At 36.7% G+C, this 13,334-nt stretch overlaps 1 protein-coding gene across 3 annotated transcripts in view; it reads left to right on the top strand.

Annotated features, from left to right (window-relative positions):
- Positions 1-1,931: 1,931 nt before the first annotated feature.
- The window catches only part of HERC4 (HECT and RLD domain containing E3 ubiquitin protein ligase 4), a 33,167-nt gene continuing 21,764 nt past the window's right edge, over positions 1,932-13,334 (top strand). For all 3 annotated transcript variants that reach the window (XM_010024923.1, XM_010024931.1, XM_010024915.1), the window contains exons 1-5: positions 1,932-2,157; positions 5,031-5,190; positions 7,053-7,129; positions 9,348-9,569; positions 11,094-11,185. In XM_010024923.1, coding sequence (XP_010023225.1) covers positions 1,932-2,157; positions 5,031-5,190; positions 7,053-7,129; positions 9,348-9,569; positions 11,094-11,185 — 777 coding nt within the window. The remainder of the gene's footprint in view (positions 2,158-5,030; positions 5,191-7,052; positions 7,130-9,347; positions 9,570-11,093; positions 11,186-13,334) is intronic.

Here is a 13,334-nt window from a genome sequence, read left to right as displayed (position 1 = left end):
CCCGGCCCTCGGGTGGCCGGGCGCAGCGAGGTTACGCAGCCCGCTCCAGCCTGCGGGAAACATCCAGACTCTTCCTGTGGCACCGTTACCCGCTCTGCCTCTGCTAATAGAAAAGGGGTTGAGTGGTTTCCCTCGCGTTCCGTATTTGGTGTCGGTACTGGACTGCTTTTGACGTCACGCGGGGTAGTATCTAGCAGCTGACAACGTGAGTTGGCTTGATGACTACGGGGATAAAATGCTGCTGTGATTTGAGGTCAAAGTACAAAGCTGCTGTGGATACTGACTCTGAAAGAAAAAAAGAAACAAAAAACCCACCTTCGATGGAAATACGTACCTGTTTCAGCGGAAAGGAGAACTTTTCCTCTTACCCCACTGGAGGTGGAGGTATCTCTTGACTACAGAAATCTTAAAGCACTATACTCATACATCTTTTCTAACTTCTTGTGTTGCAGGTTGAAGCTTGCGTTGCAGTCACTGCTACAAATGTGTGAAATTTGCTGTTGCATAGCTATGTCTTAAGCGAAGACTTCATCGTTTTGATGTCCCCTTCTGAATGTGGTAGGATATAGCTAGGGAAATACTTGACCATGCGTCATCCTCTGAGATAGGTAAACAGAAAGCAATATATTTTAAGCTGTTTGACCTAGTTTTATTTGGTTGGGACTTTTTAATGACATCACAAAAATAAGCATCTTGTTTACTGCATTTTGACTTTTTCAGAGAAAAATAGATCATCCTGTTGTGCAAGAAGAATTCTGCCCTCCTTTGTTTTGTGTAACACTTGGTGCTAACTGGTGGCTTGCTAGTGTGAGCAGTTTTATGTTGAGGCAGTTTATATGTGTTAAAATCCTGCAGCAGTAAGACTGAATGCATTCATGGTGTGTTTTATTCCACATTCCATTAGTTGTGCTGTCTTCCAAATAATGGTCATAGCTGAAAAACTACAAAAATTTTACGCTGTATTGCATTGATTTTTAAATTGCTCTGAAAATATGGGGAAACTTGCTGTCGCGGAAGTGTAGTATGAGTAATGGTGAAATCACTGTCATAATTTCTTCATCATCTGCAGTACTGAAAATGAAAGACAAGTGTAGCTTTGTGTTCTTTCCAGATAGGTACAGAGTGTTATCACAAACACTGGTAATTAAAATTGAGGCGTTAGGGCTGGCGGTTTGCATGGGGGAGTTTGTGTACGTGGCCTCCTGTTACTGCAGAGTAGCTATGGAGCTGTAGCTCATGTCAATTGCAGGGCAACACTGGTGACTTGAGTTTTGCCTATATATTTTCTTTAAAATTGGAAGTTCAGTTGACTCATAGTTAAATGCAATGATTGACACATCGTATTATTCTTTGTGTTGCATAACTGGATTGATCAGAGATGACCAGTTTTTTCCAAGCTATGAGTCAAATGTTGTTTTTGGGGATGATCTTGAGGCTGTACACAGTGCTTTCTGGAGTCATGCAGCTCTTCATGCAACGAAACTAGCCTTTACAGTCTCCTTAAAAAATGTTTTGAGGTCATTGCCACTGGTTAGAATTGATTGTGACTGCCACTTACATAGATCTGGATTAGGAATTAGAGAAGTTTAATAAAGAATGGTACTTCAAAAAAGTTTTATAGAACTGAGGACTTGCACATCTTAGAAAGTTTTATCTGAAATAGCAAGGAAAGCATTTTACTGCAGAGTTAATGTAAATACTGTCCAAGAAAGTAAATCACAGTCTTAAATATTGTTCAGTGTTTCGATATACTGGTATATAGAAAGTGAACTTGCGGATTACATGCTATACAGAAGGTAATGTAAATATTGGGGACAATACTGAAAAACTTCTTCTTTTTTTCTTTTCGTTTTTTTTTTTAACAGCTACACAGAAGGGATATTCTAGAAAAGTCAAGTTGGAAGATCACTGTGATCAAAAGAAGCATAAACATGTTGTGCTGGGGAAATGCATCTTTTGGACAGCTTGGATTAGGTGGAATTGATGAAGAGATTGTTTTAGAACCCAGAAAAAGTGACTTTTTCTTAAATAAAAGGGTCAGAGATGTAGGATGTGGACTGAGACATACTGTTTTTGTCCTGGATGATGGGACTGTTTATACATGTGGATGCAATGATCTAGGACAACTAGGGCATGAAAAAGCCAGGAAAAGACCCGGTAAGTTTAGAAGCAATGACCTGCAGGGATTACGTATAGTTGTGCATGTGTTTGTTTTCATTATGGTACCAGGATTGCTAAGGTTAGTGCATGTGCTGAGTTGTATGCACAGTAGGTCTTCCAAGAATGGCCATATTTTTAACTTGCAAACATTCCTTTGCTTGGATTGCATCTTGTGACAATTGGAAACGACCAACTGTGAAACATATCTGTCCCCTCATATTTTTTCCTGCCAGGCAGCTGGACAGTGCCACTTTGTTTTATTTCCAGCATGGAATCCCTTTACCTAAGGCTATGGGAGACTCAGTAGCTGTTGTTAATCTCCAGGGGAAGTGACCTGCTTTTGTACATGGATTAGCATTGTACTGTATATATGCGTTTGGCTACTGGAATATGGTAGAAATAAATATGTGGCATACCATAGTTGAGAAACATGCTGTGTTTTAATCATCTAATACATGGTGCAGAGCAGGTCCAATTAAAGCAGTGTTCTTAATTTATTTTTTTTTAAGAACTAAAAATACAACTTTTGATAAAAAAAGTTTTCAGCATATGCAGTGCGACAGGAAGAGGCTTTGGAAAAGCCTAAAGCATTAAATGTGAAACTTTTTGGGGCTTTTTTCTTCCTATCTGTTAAATGCGTGTTTCTGCTTCCTGCTACTGCAGTTCTATAGCAGAAGTGGGTAAACATCTTGTAGGGACTGCAGAGGAGTATGCACATGGGCTCCCTTCAGAGCTGTGCATGTGAGTCATAGCTGTATGCTACTGAGAGACATGGAACAGTGCTTCTGACAGTACTTTCAGCACATCGTAAGCAAACTGTAAAGGCTTAGTAAGAGTTTATTCTAATCACTGCTATAGGAATTTTATGAGTTACTTGGCACAATAACTATTAGAAATATTTCAAATGGAAATAAGTCATTATGCAGTATTTTAGTAATTCTCCCTTATTCAGAGTTTCAGCTTTGGTGCCAAATGAAGTTTTTTTGGGGTTGTTTTTTTTTTTTTTTTTTTTGTATGTGTGTAGTTGATGTGTAACTTTTTGAAGCTAATTTGGACTTCTATTGGGAAACAGTAAATGGACACTGAAACTGATAAACTTTAATCTTGTGCAAGAATCTGCTTCATGAACATGAATAGAAAATAGAAACTCAATAGAAACTTTGCTTGTCAAACTCATGGAATAATTGTTATCCACTTTGAAAATGATGCTGAATTGTCTTTTAAATGTTAAAGTTACAACAAAAATATCTGAATTCTGCCTTCTGGTCTTTTTTTTTTAAGACTTTTATAAACTTTTGTATATAATGGAGAAGCATCTATTACAAGTCTCTCTTTTTTTAATTTTTCCTTTATTAACATGCCCAGGCACAGCAGTCATGAGGACTGTAATCTTCTCCTCCCTAATTTTTCTTTCATCTAGAGGTTACTGACAATGCTGTTGAATGTTCTAATGTGAAGTCAGTGCTTTGGGATAACTTTTCTTGCGCAATATAAAGAGGCTCAGTATCTTTACACATGGGTGGATGCTTTCTTTTGAATGCCTTTCTGCTAACTGAAGATACTACTGTTGCTGACTGCATGTCTGCCACCTGTGTCACCAGTGGCACTATTTAGCTGTGCCTTCCCTCTTTTCTCCCCACAGAGCTCTGCTTACCATAGGGATTGCGTGAATGCTCTTTAATATGTATCAGTCACCCTGGCTAGTTTAGCAGCTGGTGAAGATAGTCTGAACTAATCTACATGCTCTTGCCTGAACTGGAGAGTGCTTGGATGACCTCCCATTGGCAGGGCTGTGAAGGCCATATTGGGCTGAATTGGGGTGGTAACCTCTTAAATCAGACCAGCTATTTAAAAGAATGAACTGATGTCTGCTGCTTGTTTTACTTTAATTTGGAAACTGAGTGCCTGTCATGTTGCAGATACTATTAGCTACTGTTTGGAAATCATCTTAGGCTATGATGGGTTGTGTTTACAGTGCATATTACATTGATGATACACAGGCTTTTTCAGTGGTGTGCCGTTCTTGGGCAGGAATAGAATAGTGTTTGAAATCTAGGCATGAAATGTCTAAGCAAGCTCTTATTTAAGAGGACTTTTGAAAATTCCAGCCTGAGTGACAGGCCCTGATGGTATTTCTCCACTTTACTGTTGTTGAAATAAAAATGTTAGATTTCTGATCACAAATCATAAGCATGAAAACAAACTGAGTTTTTCCAAGTTGATTTAAAGGTATTGATACAGGCTGCTGGAAGAAAATCACAGATATTTTAGTGTTTGCTTTTCAGGGCATGCACTGTCTGTCTAGAAAAATTACTCTTTGGGATCTGTTCCTATGGTATTTTGCATTATAAAGAGGACATTGTGTAGCTCATTGCAAAATCAGTAGCTTTAGTCTTTAATTTGCCCTGCCTTGTTTTCCAGGCTTTTTTGTTAATAATGAATAGGTGAATTTAATTTGCTGTGGTGGAATGTTTTCCTCTTACATAATGCCTACACGTGTAGTCATTTGACAGTAATCTATTTGACCTTAATGTTAATTGGTTTCTGCACTCATTTTTCAGATTGGCAAGATTAGAAGGCACCATTATGATCAAGCTGCAATTTTTGCATACTTCTTATATTGTTTCAGATACAGGTGTTGTTTGGTTAATTTTGGACATCAAATGTAACTGCATTCTCATGGAATAGCATGCTTATAATTTTAAATGAAGGATGTTTTGGCAGACTTCTGGGCTTACTTCTGTGTCATTTCAATTGATATCTTAGTACTGAGTATAACTGTCTTGAACAACACTAGCTTCTTAGAAGTTTTTTTTTCCTTAGTAGTTTGGGTTTAGGCAACTAATTATTTATTTATTTATTTATTTTAGAGCATGTTGGTGCACTGGATGCCCAAAATATTGTAGCTGTGTCATGTGGAGAAGCCCACACTCTTGCACTGAATGACAAGGGTCAGGTATATGCTTGGGGTCTGGCTACTGATGGACAGCTTGGCTTGCCGGGAACAGAGGAATGCATCAGAGTGCCCAGGTTAAAAATAATTAGTATATAATACATTATTTTTTGGGGAAAAAAAAAATAACTAAATCATATTGGTTAATCTATTCTGCTGTTATAATTAAAAACACACATTAGAAAGTGTATTTTAGTTATGGCATTTATACGCTGTAGAGAGTTTCCTTTCTCGAAAGTCAGCTCACGTGAGAAGTGTGTTACAGGTTGGTTTGCTTTTTTCCTTCCCCCCCCCTTTTTTTTTTTTTTTAATAGCCGTCTACTAGGAATGAGTTATGTTGGAAAAGTAGGATGGGTATTTTAAGAATGTAAGTAGGGATTGATAACTGACATTTAAGAGAAGTTAGAATGTTAAGAGAAACAGAATGTTAAACCGGTTGTGGGAATACATTTGAAGAAGGTATGGTTGCGTTCTGATCTTTGTACTTCAGTTGTCACCACAGATTTAGGTGTGATCAAATAATATGCCTTCTAGTTAGAAAAATGAATGCTAGCCAGATTCACTTGTTTGTTTTCAGAATGCTGTAAGTGTTGCAGCTAGCTGAAGTCCACATTTTTACTATGATGAGTAGGTTCACTGGAATCAGTGAAACTGCCTGTAGCAGTAAGTTTGTATGTTTGCAAGTGGAGGTTTTCTTTTCTAATTTTGTTTTTTACATAGGAAAAAGACACAAGAAATTAACAATTCCTTGAGATATTAGTAATTCATAATTTTATCATGGTTATCTATGAAGTTTGTATAAATATGAAAGATACAAGTAACTACTATAAATTTTTCTTTTATTTCAAATTAAAAATCCCAGAGGCCTTTTAGAAACTCCTGGTTTTCTCATCAGAAGTTGAAAGCATACTAGATTTAGTGCACATTTGTATGTGTTTGCAAATTCTTTATAATACCATGCAATACTTAACGGTTCTGTAAACTGAAGTTTGGATTCAAGGTCTGTGTTCAATTTTGGTCCCTAATTGGACAGGTTGTCCCAAGAAGGGCCACAAAGGTGATCGAAGGACTGGAGAGCCTGTCCTATGTGGAAAGGCTGAGAGAACTGGGTTTGTTCAGCCTTGAGAAAACAAGGCGCAGGGGAGACCTTATCACCATATTTTGATATTTAAAGGGTGGCCACGAAGAAGACAGCCTCCCTTTTTACAGGAGTTATGGAAAAGGTGAGGGGTAATGGCTACAAGTTACTTCTGGGGAGATTCTGACTGAGCATGAGAGAAGTTTTTCGCAATAAGAATAATCAGACAGTCAGCATTGGAGTAAGATCCCTAGGGATGTGGTGGATTCCTCAACACTGGACACTTTTTTCTAAAACTTGGCTGGACAGGGTGCTGGGACATCTAGTCTAGGTCGTGGTTTGCCAAGAAAGGTTGGACCAGATGATCCTTCAGGTCCCTTCCAATCTGGTGTTCTATGATTTTTATGATCTTGATGTTTGTAGAGCTGAAAAATTGAGTGTGCAAGATAAAGACTGTATCTCTAATGTTGTAATAAAGAAAACGGCAAACCTTTTTTCTTTCGGTAATTAGAAAGTAGGAATAATTTTCTTCTTGCATCTGGTATTTATTTCCTCCATTCAGCTCTGTGACATCTCCTTCCTAGCACATGAGCCTTCCTAATTCTTAATTATGGTCTTTTACTGACGATATTAATTTGAAAATAAGACAGAACCTGTCCTTGAAAGTGTTAGAAAAGAAGCAATTTTTGCCTTAAGACTTTACTAAATAGCTTCTAATTAAAGTTAGGATATTTAAATTAGTTTTATATATACTTCACTGAAAAGGATTCACTTTCTGTATTTTACCTGCTTGTGTGACTTCATATTTCTATACCATGAACTAGCAGTTTAATTCTTTCTCTTGTTTTCTTACCCCAATAGAAATATTAAAAGCTTATCAGAGATCCAGATTGTTCAAGTAGCTTGTGGCTATTATCATTCTTTAGCACTCTCAAAAGGTAAGCCAAATTCTTCTGAAGTTTTGTGTAATTTCTTACTGGGTAATTCTAAAGGTTTCAACGTTTGTTTATTTTATAAAGGAAATGTTTTTTAAAAAATGTGCTACCACCTAACACAGATGGGATTTCAGATTGGTAGGGGAAGTGTAATTTAATGATGGAATTTGAAAAATAAAGGTACTTTATTCTTACCTTTTTTTGCTCTTTATCAGCTTGCTTTTGTGTAACTTTCTCTTTAATTAATTTTTGTTCCTCTCCTTTCTTTGGTCTTGTTTCTTTTGCATTCTGCTAGCATGCCACTTTGTCTATTAGTCTGTTTTAATCTGTAACTTCAAGTTACTGAGGCTTGCAGGCAATGACTTCCTCGTCTGATTTTTCCATTGCAAAGCCCCTGATTTGTTGGTGCTTCTACAGTTTTAAAATGTAACGTCATATTATAACCTCCCTTTGGAAAGGTTTAAACATCTGTCTTCAGAATTTTGCTGGGGCTAAGGACATACTTAGCTGGCTTAACTCGTGTAAGAGTACTGCATAACTAGTTAGTATAGCTCTCCAGAATGAATATGAATTTAAATTTGCTGCTTGTTTGTTTCATTGTGACAAAGGAAAATTGTTGCCAAAACTTCCATTTGGAAGAACTGGCTGCTGGACAGGGTTAATGGAAACTTAAAAACTCAAAAAATCCAGAAAGATTTTAGTTTGGCGGTGTTGCTTAAAAATATGTGGTTAAGATATAAACTAAAGAAGTTGTGGAGAGGGAAGTGTTAATTATATGCTGAATGTCTCGGGTTGTATTTGATTGGTTGGTTGGTTAGTTTCCTTGAATATAACAGTTTATACCGACTACATGTGCTTTAATTCTGTACATGACTTTTCATGAGCTCATATTGAGTGTTTTCTTTGCCATTATGTATTCCCAGCTATCTTTGCCTTTATAACGTAACAAGATTCCTTGTTTTCAGGACAGTCAGAGATCTACAAATAACCCTTTGCCTGGGTTAAGATCAGCAGCAGATGTGGGAATATCAGCATTATGCTGTTAAGCGTTCTGTTGGTCAAAGGTGCAAGAATTTAATAAGAGTTTTCAATTTAAAATTCACTCTGAATTTTACTCACAAGCTTAATGTACAACATCACTATTCTATTTCCAGTTAATGGATTTGCAGCTGTATGTTTCTGTTCTTCACATGCACTGTAAGGTAGTTTTTGTTTTCGGTTTTCTTCTGATTATGAGAGAACCCGCAAAACTACTTGTGATGTAGTGAGGTTACAGCCTTAAAAATGTATTTGCACAGGGAGAGAAATGGGATGAACTTACTTGAATTGTGCATTTTGAGAGGAGACTTCATAGCATTTTTGTATCTGTATATGGGATATTGATCAGGTGGATTAGTTCATGTGATTGTAAATGATTGGCATAGGATTTCTTTGGTGTTAGGAAAAATTTTTTATATAAAAGTGGCGGGTTTAGGGCTTTTTTGGTCTCATTGGTTTTGGTTTGATTTTTTTTCATTTTTGAAACTTTGTTTGAAACATCACATCAGCAAAAGCAAAATATGTGTGTGACTAGTGTTAATCTTTAGGATAGTACATATATTGGCAAAATGTTGGTTGTTCAGTAGAATGTTTTATTTTGGAGGCAGTCTTAACATTAGCTCTCTAATTCACGATTCTTTGACTTTTTTTAAATTTTTTGGTAAGTCAAGTGACATTATAAACTTTGTGCTTCATTATTTAATAACATGAATACAATATTTACAATTTTAAAATATATGTAATTCAGATTGTATCTGAAAATTAAGTACATTACTGTATAAAAGCTTAAATGAGGCTTGAGATTGGAAATTGGAGGTTTTTGCATGGCTGGTATGCAACTTCAAGATCTCTGCATAAAAATACATGTAGTAGTAGAACTCCCAATGGAACAGCATCTTGCATTGTAAAAACCAAAGTCAATTTATCTAACACTGCTTGAAACAGGAATGTTAAGAGTTTGGAGGGTTTTGAATTTAAATATTATGATTAAATATTTGAGTTGAATGTCTGCAGATACACAAGATTGCTTTGCTTCAAAAGTCAGTAATTTTTATGCATTTTCAAACTAAGCAGTGTTTGGAGATTAATTGTCTAACTTTTAGCATGTCTTAAAGTAAATAAACTTTATATAATTAAATTCTATTGATTGTATTGATGTGTTTTCTTTTTTTCCTTTAAACAGGAAGTGAAGTGTTTTCCTGGGGACAAAATAAATATGGCCAGCTGGGCTTAGGTTATGAGTATAAAAGGCAAAACTCACCACAAGTGATTAAATCTCTGCTAGGAATCCCTTTTGCACAGATTGCAGCAGGAGGAGCTCATAGTTTTGTACTAACTCTTTCTGGAGCTATTTTTGGATGGGGACGCAACAAATTTGGGCAGCTGGGTCTTAATGATGATAATGGTAAGTAAATATTACTGTAGTAAACCTTCGTGGTGAAGATCTTGGTTTGTGAATCTAAGGACAGGAGTATTTCTAGAACAGCACCAGACAGAACAAACCTCAGTTGAGTATTGTCAGGGAGTGTTGATGTCATATGAAATTGCATAAGGAAGACATATTTTTTTTTCCTCTGCTGTTTTGTAGTGAAAATTCTGACAATATTAGGTTGGAATTCTAGCCTGCTTGGCTAGTTTTCTTTCCCTGTTCTAGATTTTTCTGCAACTTAAACTTTCTGAAAGGAATTGAAATAAGATACTATGCAGTAGTTAGTTTGAACTGAATTTTGGGTAGATGAAATTGCTTGACAAAACCAGTAATCTATTAAAAAAAAATAAGTGTCTTTAGTAGACACATTTAAGGCATCTTCAGGCACATTTAAGGCACTGTTTTGCACATTTAAGGCACTGTTTTACTGTCATAAGAATATCTGCCTTTCTCAGGCCACTTTTATAATAATTAACAATTTTCAGCTAACAATTTCCAGAATTTCCTCTACTAGGGTATTGATACTCATTAATGATTTTAATCAGGTGTTCAGGTTAGACAAAAAAATATTTGTTGGTTTTGTAATGTTACATGCACCACTATCTGTGCAGGGGTCCAAGGGGGGAGTGTGTGCTTTCGGATTCCTGTAACACGCAGTTTAGTATAGGATAATCTATATCTGGTTGTGTGAATTCAGATTTTCTCATGGATTCATTGTTGTCAATGCTATTTGAAGTAAGAAAAATGTGCTGTGGTTAAACTGCGTATCTGAATTAATGCTTTAAATCAGGTCACACTAGTAAGAAAATTACATGTACTTTCCAGAAATAAAATCTTCATGGAGACTTCAGTTGCTTCTACACATTCTTTGGAATATGTATGACCCCAGTTTTTTATATAGCTTCACTTCTTAGTAAAATTCTTTATTTCTAGCTTGATAGGGCTTCTTCCAGGCATTGTGGCATATCTGGAAAATTTTAAGACCTTAGCATTAATATCTGAAAAAACTGCCTTCGTGCAACTGGATGACAAAGTTTATTTGTACTGGTGATGGAGGGAAATTAGTTGTGCCTCCTAATTATTCAGTGGTCCAGTCTATTGTGCATTTAGCAATATTGAACTATGACCTACTGATACCAACTTAGAGGAACACTTTAAAAACATAAAGTGCGTAACTCAAAAAAGTCTCTTTTTTTGTTCCTCATGGCCAGTATGAGTTCTAACATACTGTTCCATATTTCATGATTTACGTATTGACATATGATCCTATGCTAAGCAAAATGAGATCGTTTGCCACAAAGTATTTCAGCACACTAGTGTCTGTTTTTCTGTGATAACACCTCTCAAAGATATATAAACTTAGTCACAATCATTGCATTATGCTAACAGGTTTAAAGTGCTTGTTTGACTGGAACAGAATTCGAATAAATGAGTAACACTATTTCTTTTCTGATTTTTATTTTGCAATTGAGTGATCTACTGCTGTGTTAAACTTTTCAGACAGGTATGTTCCTACACTGCTAAAGTCACTGAGAACTCAGAAGGTTGTTCATATATGTTGTGGAGAAGATCATACTGCTGCCCTTACAAAGGTACAATATTTAAAGATGTATTTATGCTTTATTACTTTAATGTTTTTAGGAGACGATAATACCTGAATAGGAAATAATAAATTTCTGCATAAAATTTCTTCCAATCTTATTGAAGTTGAAGAAACACTGGAAAAATGGTTAAATATTTTAAAAAACAAATACAATACAAATACAATAAATACAAAAAACAAATACAATAAATCTTTCAGTAGTTTTAAGTTTTTGTCAGATTTAGTGAAATTGAGTATACAAAATACAGCATGTTTGATATGACAGTATATGTTGCATTATTAACATTATGCAGATACTGAAATTTACCTTAGTGTATCCTAAAGAGATTATCTGTTTTCAGACTCTAATGCCTCCTGCATTGCTGTTATCACTGATCAGACCAAGTTAATTTTGAATTTAAATTAAATTCGGAGTGGGGTTTTGTGTTTGTGGTTGGTTGCTGTTGTGCTGGGTTGACCTTTGCTGCATGCCAGGTGCCCATCAAAGCTGTTCTGTCACTCCCCCTTCTTAGATGAACAGGGGAGAGAAAATACATTACATGCTCACGGATCAGGATAAGGACAAGGAAATTGCTCATCAATTACTGTCACTGGCAAAATGGGCTTGACTTGGGGAATTTAATTAGTTGCCAATCAAAAGTCAGAGTAGGGTAATAAGGAGTAAAACCAAATCTTAAAAAAACTTTCCTCACCCCTCTCTTCTGCCTGGGCTCAAATTCACTCCCAGACTCTCTACCTCCTGCCCCTGAGTGGTGCAAGGTGATAAGTGGGCATTGCAGTCAATTCATCATACTTTGTCTCTGCTGCTCCTTCCACATTGCTCTCTTCTGTTGCTTCAACATGGGATCGCACCCACAGGGGGCAGTCTTTAATGAACTTCTCTAGTGTCAGTCCTTCCTACATGCTGCATTTCTTCACAAACTGTTCTAGCATGCATCCCGTCTACAGGGTGCAGTGCTTTAGGAACAGACTGCTCCAGCATGGGGTCCCTTTGGGGTCATGAGTCCTGCCAGCAAACCTGCTCCAGCACAGGCTTCTCTCTGCATGGGTCCACAGGTCTTGCCAGGAGCCTGCTCCGGTGTGAGCTCTCCACAGGGTCATGGTCTCCTTTGGATGTGTCCACCTGCTCTAATGTGGGGTCTTCCACAGGTTGCAGGTGGATATTTGCTCCACCATGGTCTCTCCATGGACTGCAGGGTACAGCCTGCCTCACCATGGTCTCCACCACAGGCTGTAGGGGAATCTCTGCTCTGGTGCCTGGAGCACCTCCTCTCCTCCTTCACTGATGATAGTGTCTGAAGAGTTGTTTCACATACTCTCACTCCTCTTTTCTGTCTGCTGTTGTGCAGCAGTACATACCATTGGCAAGCCAATTAAAGAAATTGAAGATGTGCATAATCCACTAGTAAGTATTGCAGTGCGAAGTTGTATGAAAAATTGGTCATTTATTTAAAAATTGATTTGGGAAAAAAGCGAGTATTCTGTGTCAGTGTGGCATGTTCATATAGAGGTGTGTCAAATTGCTTTATACATAACTGTTAGCGAAATGTGTTATTTGGAATCTTATTTTTAAACTCTTAAAACTATTTGGAAACTTTTTGAAGCAACACAATGTATGATGCTAGTGCTCTTTCTTGCACTCATTTTAGTGGTGAATAGTGTAAGTGCATCAAGCATCAAGTGGTGATAAGTACCTTTATCCTGTGGTGGCTGAAACATGTATATGTTCTACTTTAAATGATTGACTCCTGTACTTTTCTTTCTGTATTTTGATAGTTGGATTAGACTTCAGTGTTCAGGTATAAATGAGTGTGTATTAACATTTTGAAGTTCCCTGTGGTTCATCACTCAGTAAGATTTATCAGTGTATAAGCAGATTATTTTGAGCTGATTACTGGTAGCAGTAGAAAACAAGTCTGGCTGATCAAGATTTGGGCAGGTGTCTAAATATCCATTTTGTGTCTGAAACTTTTGAGTTCAGAATACTGCTGTAGAAGGCATTAGCATTTTGAAAGTAACTGGGTTTAATATTTCTGAAGAAAATTGGAAAATGTGGTTTTTAATGTCTTGGTTTGAATTTTTACACTGCAGCAAGTTAAAAGTTGTTTTTGAAGAATATGATTTGCCTAAATGTGGTC

Source organism: Nestor notabilis, unplaced genomic scaffold (assembly GCF_000696875.1).
Source record: "Nestor notabilis isolate BGI_N333 unplaced genomic scaffold, ASM69687v1 scaffold30300, whole genome shotgun sequence".
NCBI classification, from domain to species: domain Eukaryota; kingdom Metazoa; phylum Chordata; class Aves; order Psittaciformes; family Psittacidae; genus Nestor; species Nestor notabilis.
This window is presented reverse-complemented; position numbering and strand designations above follow the sequence as displayed.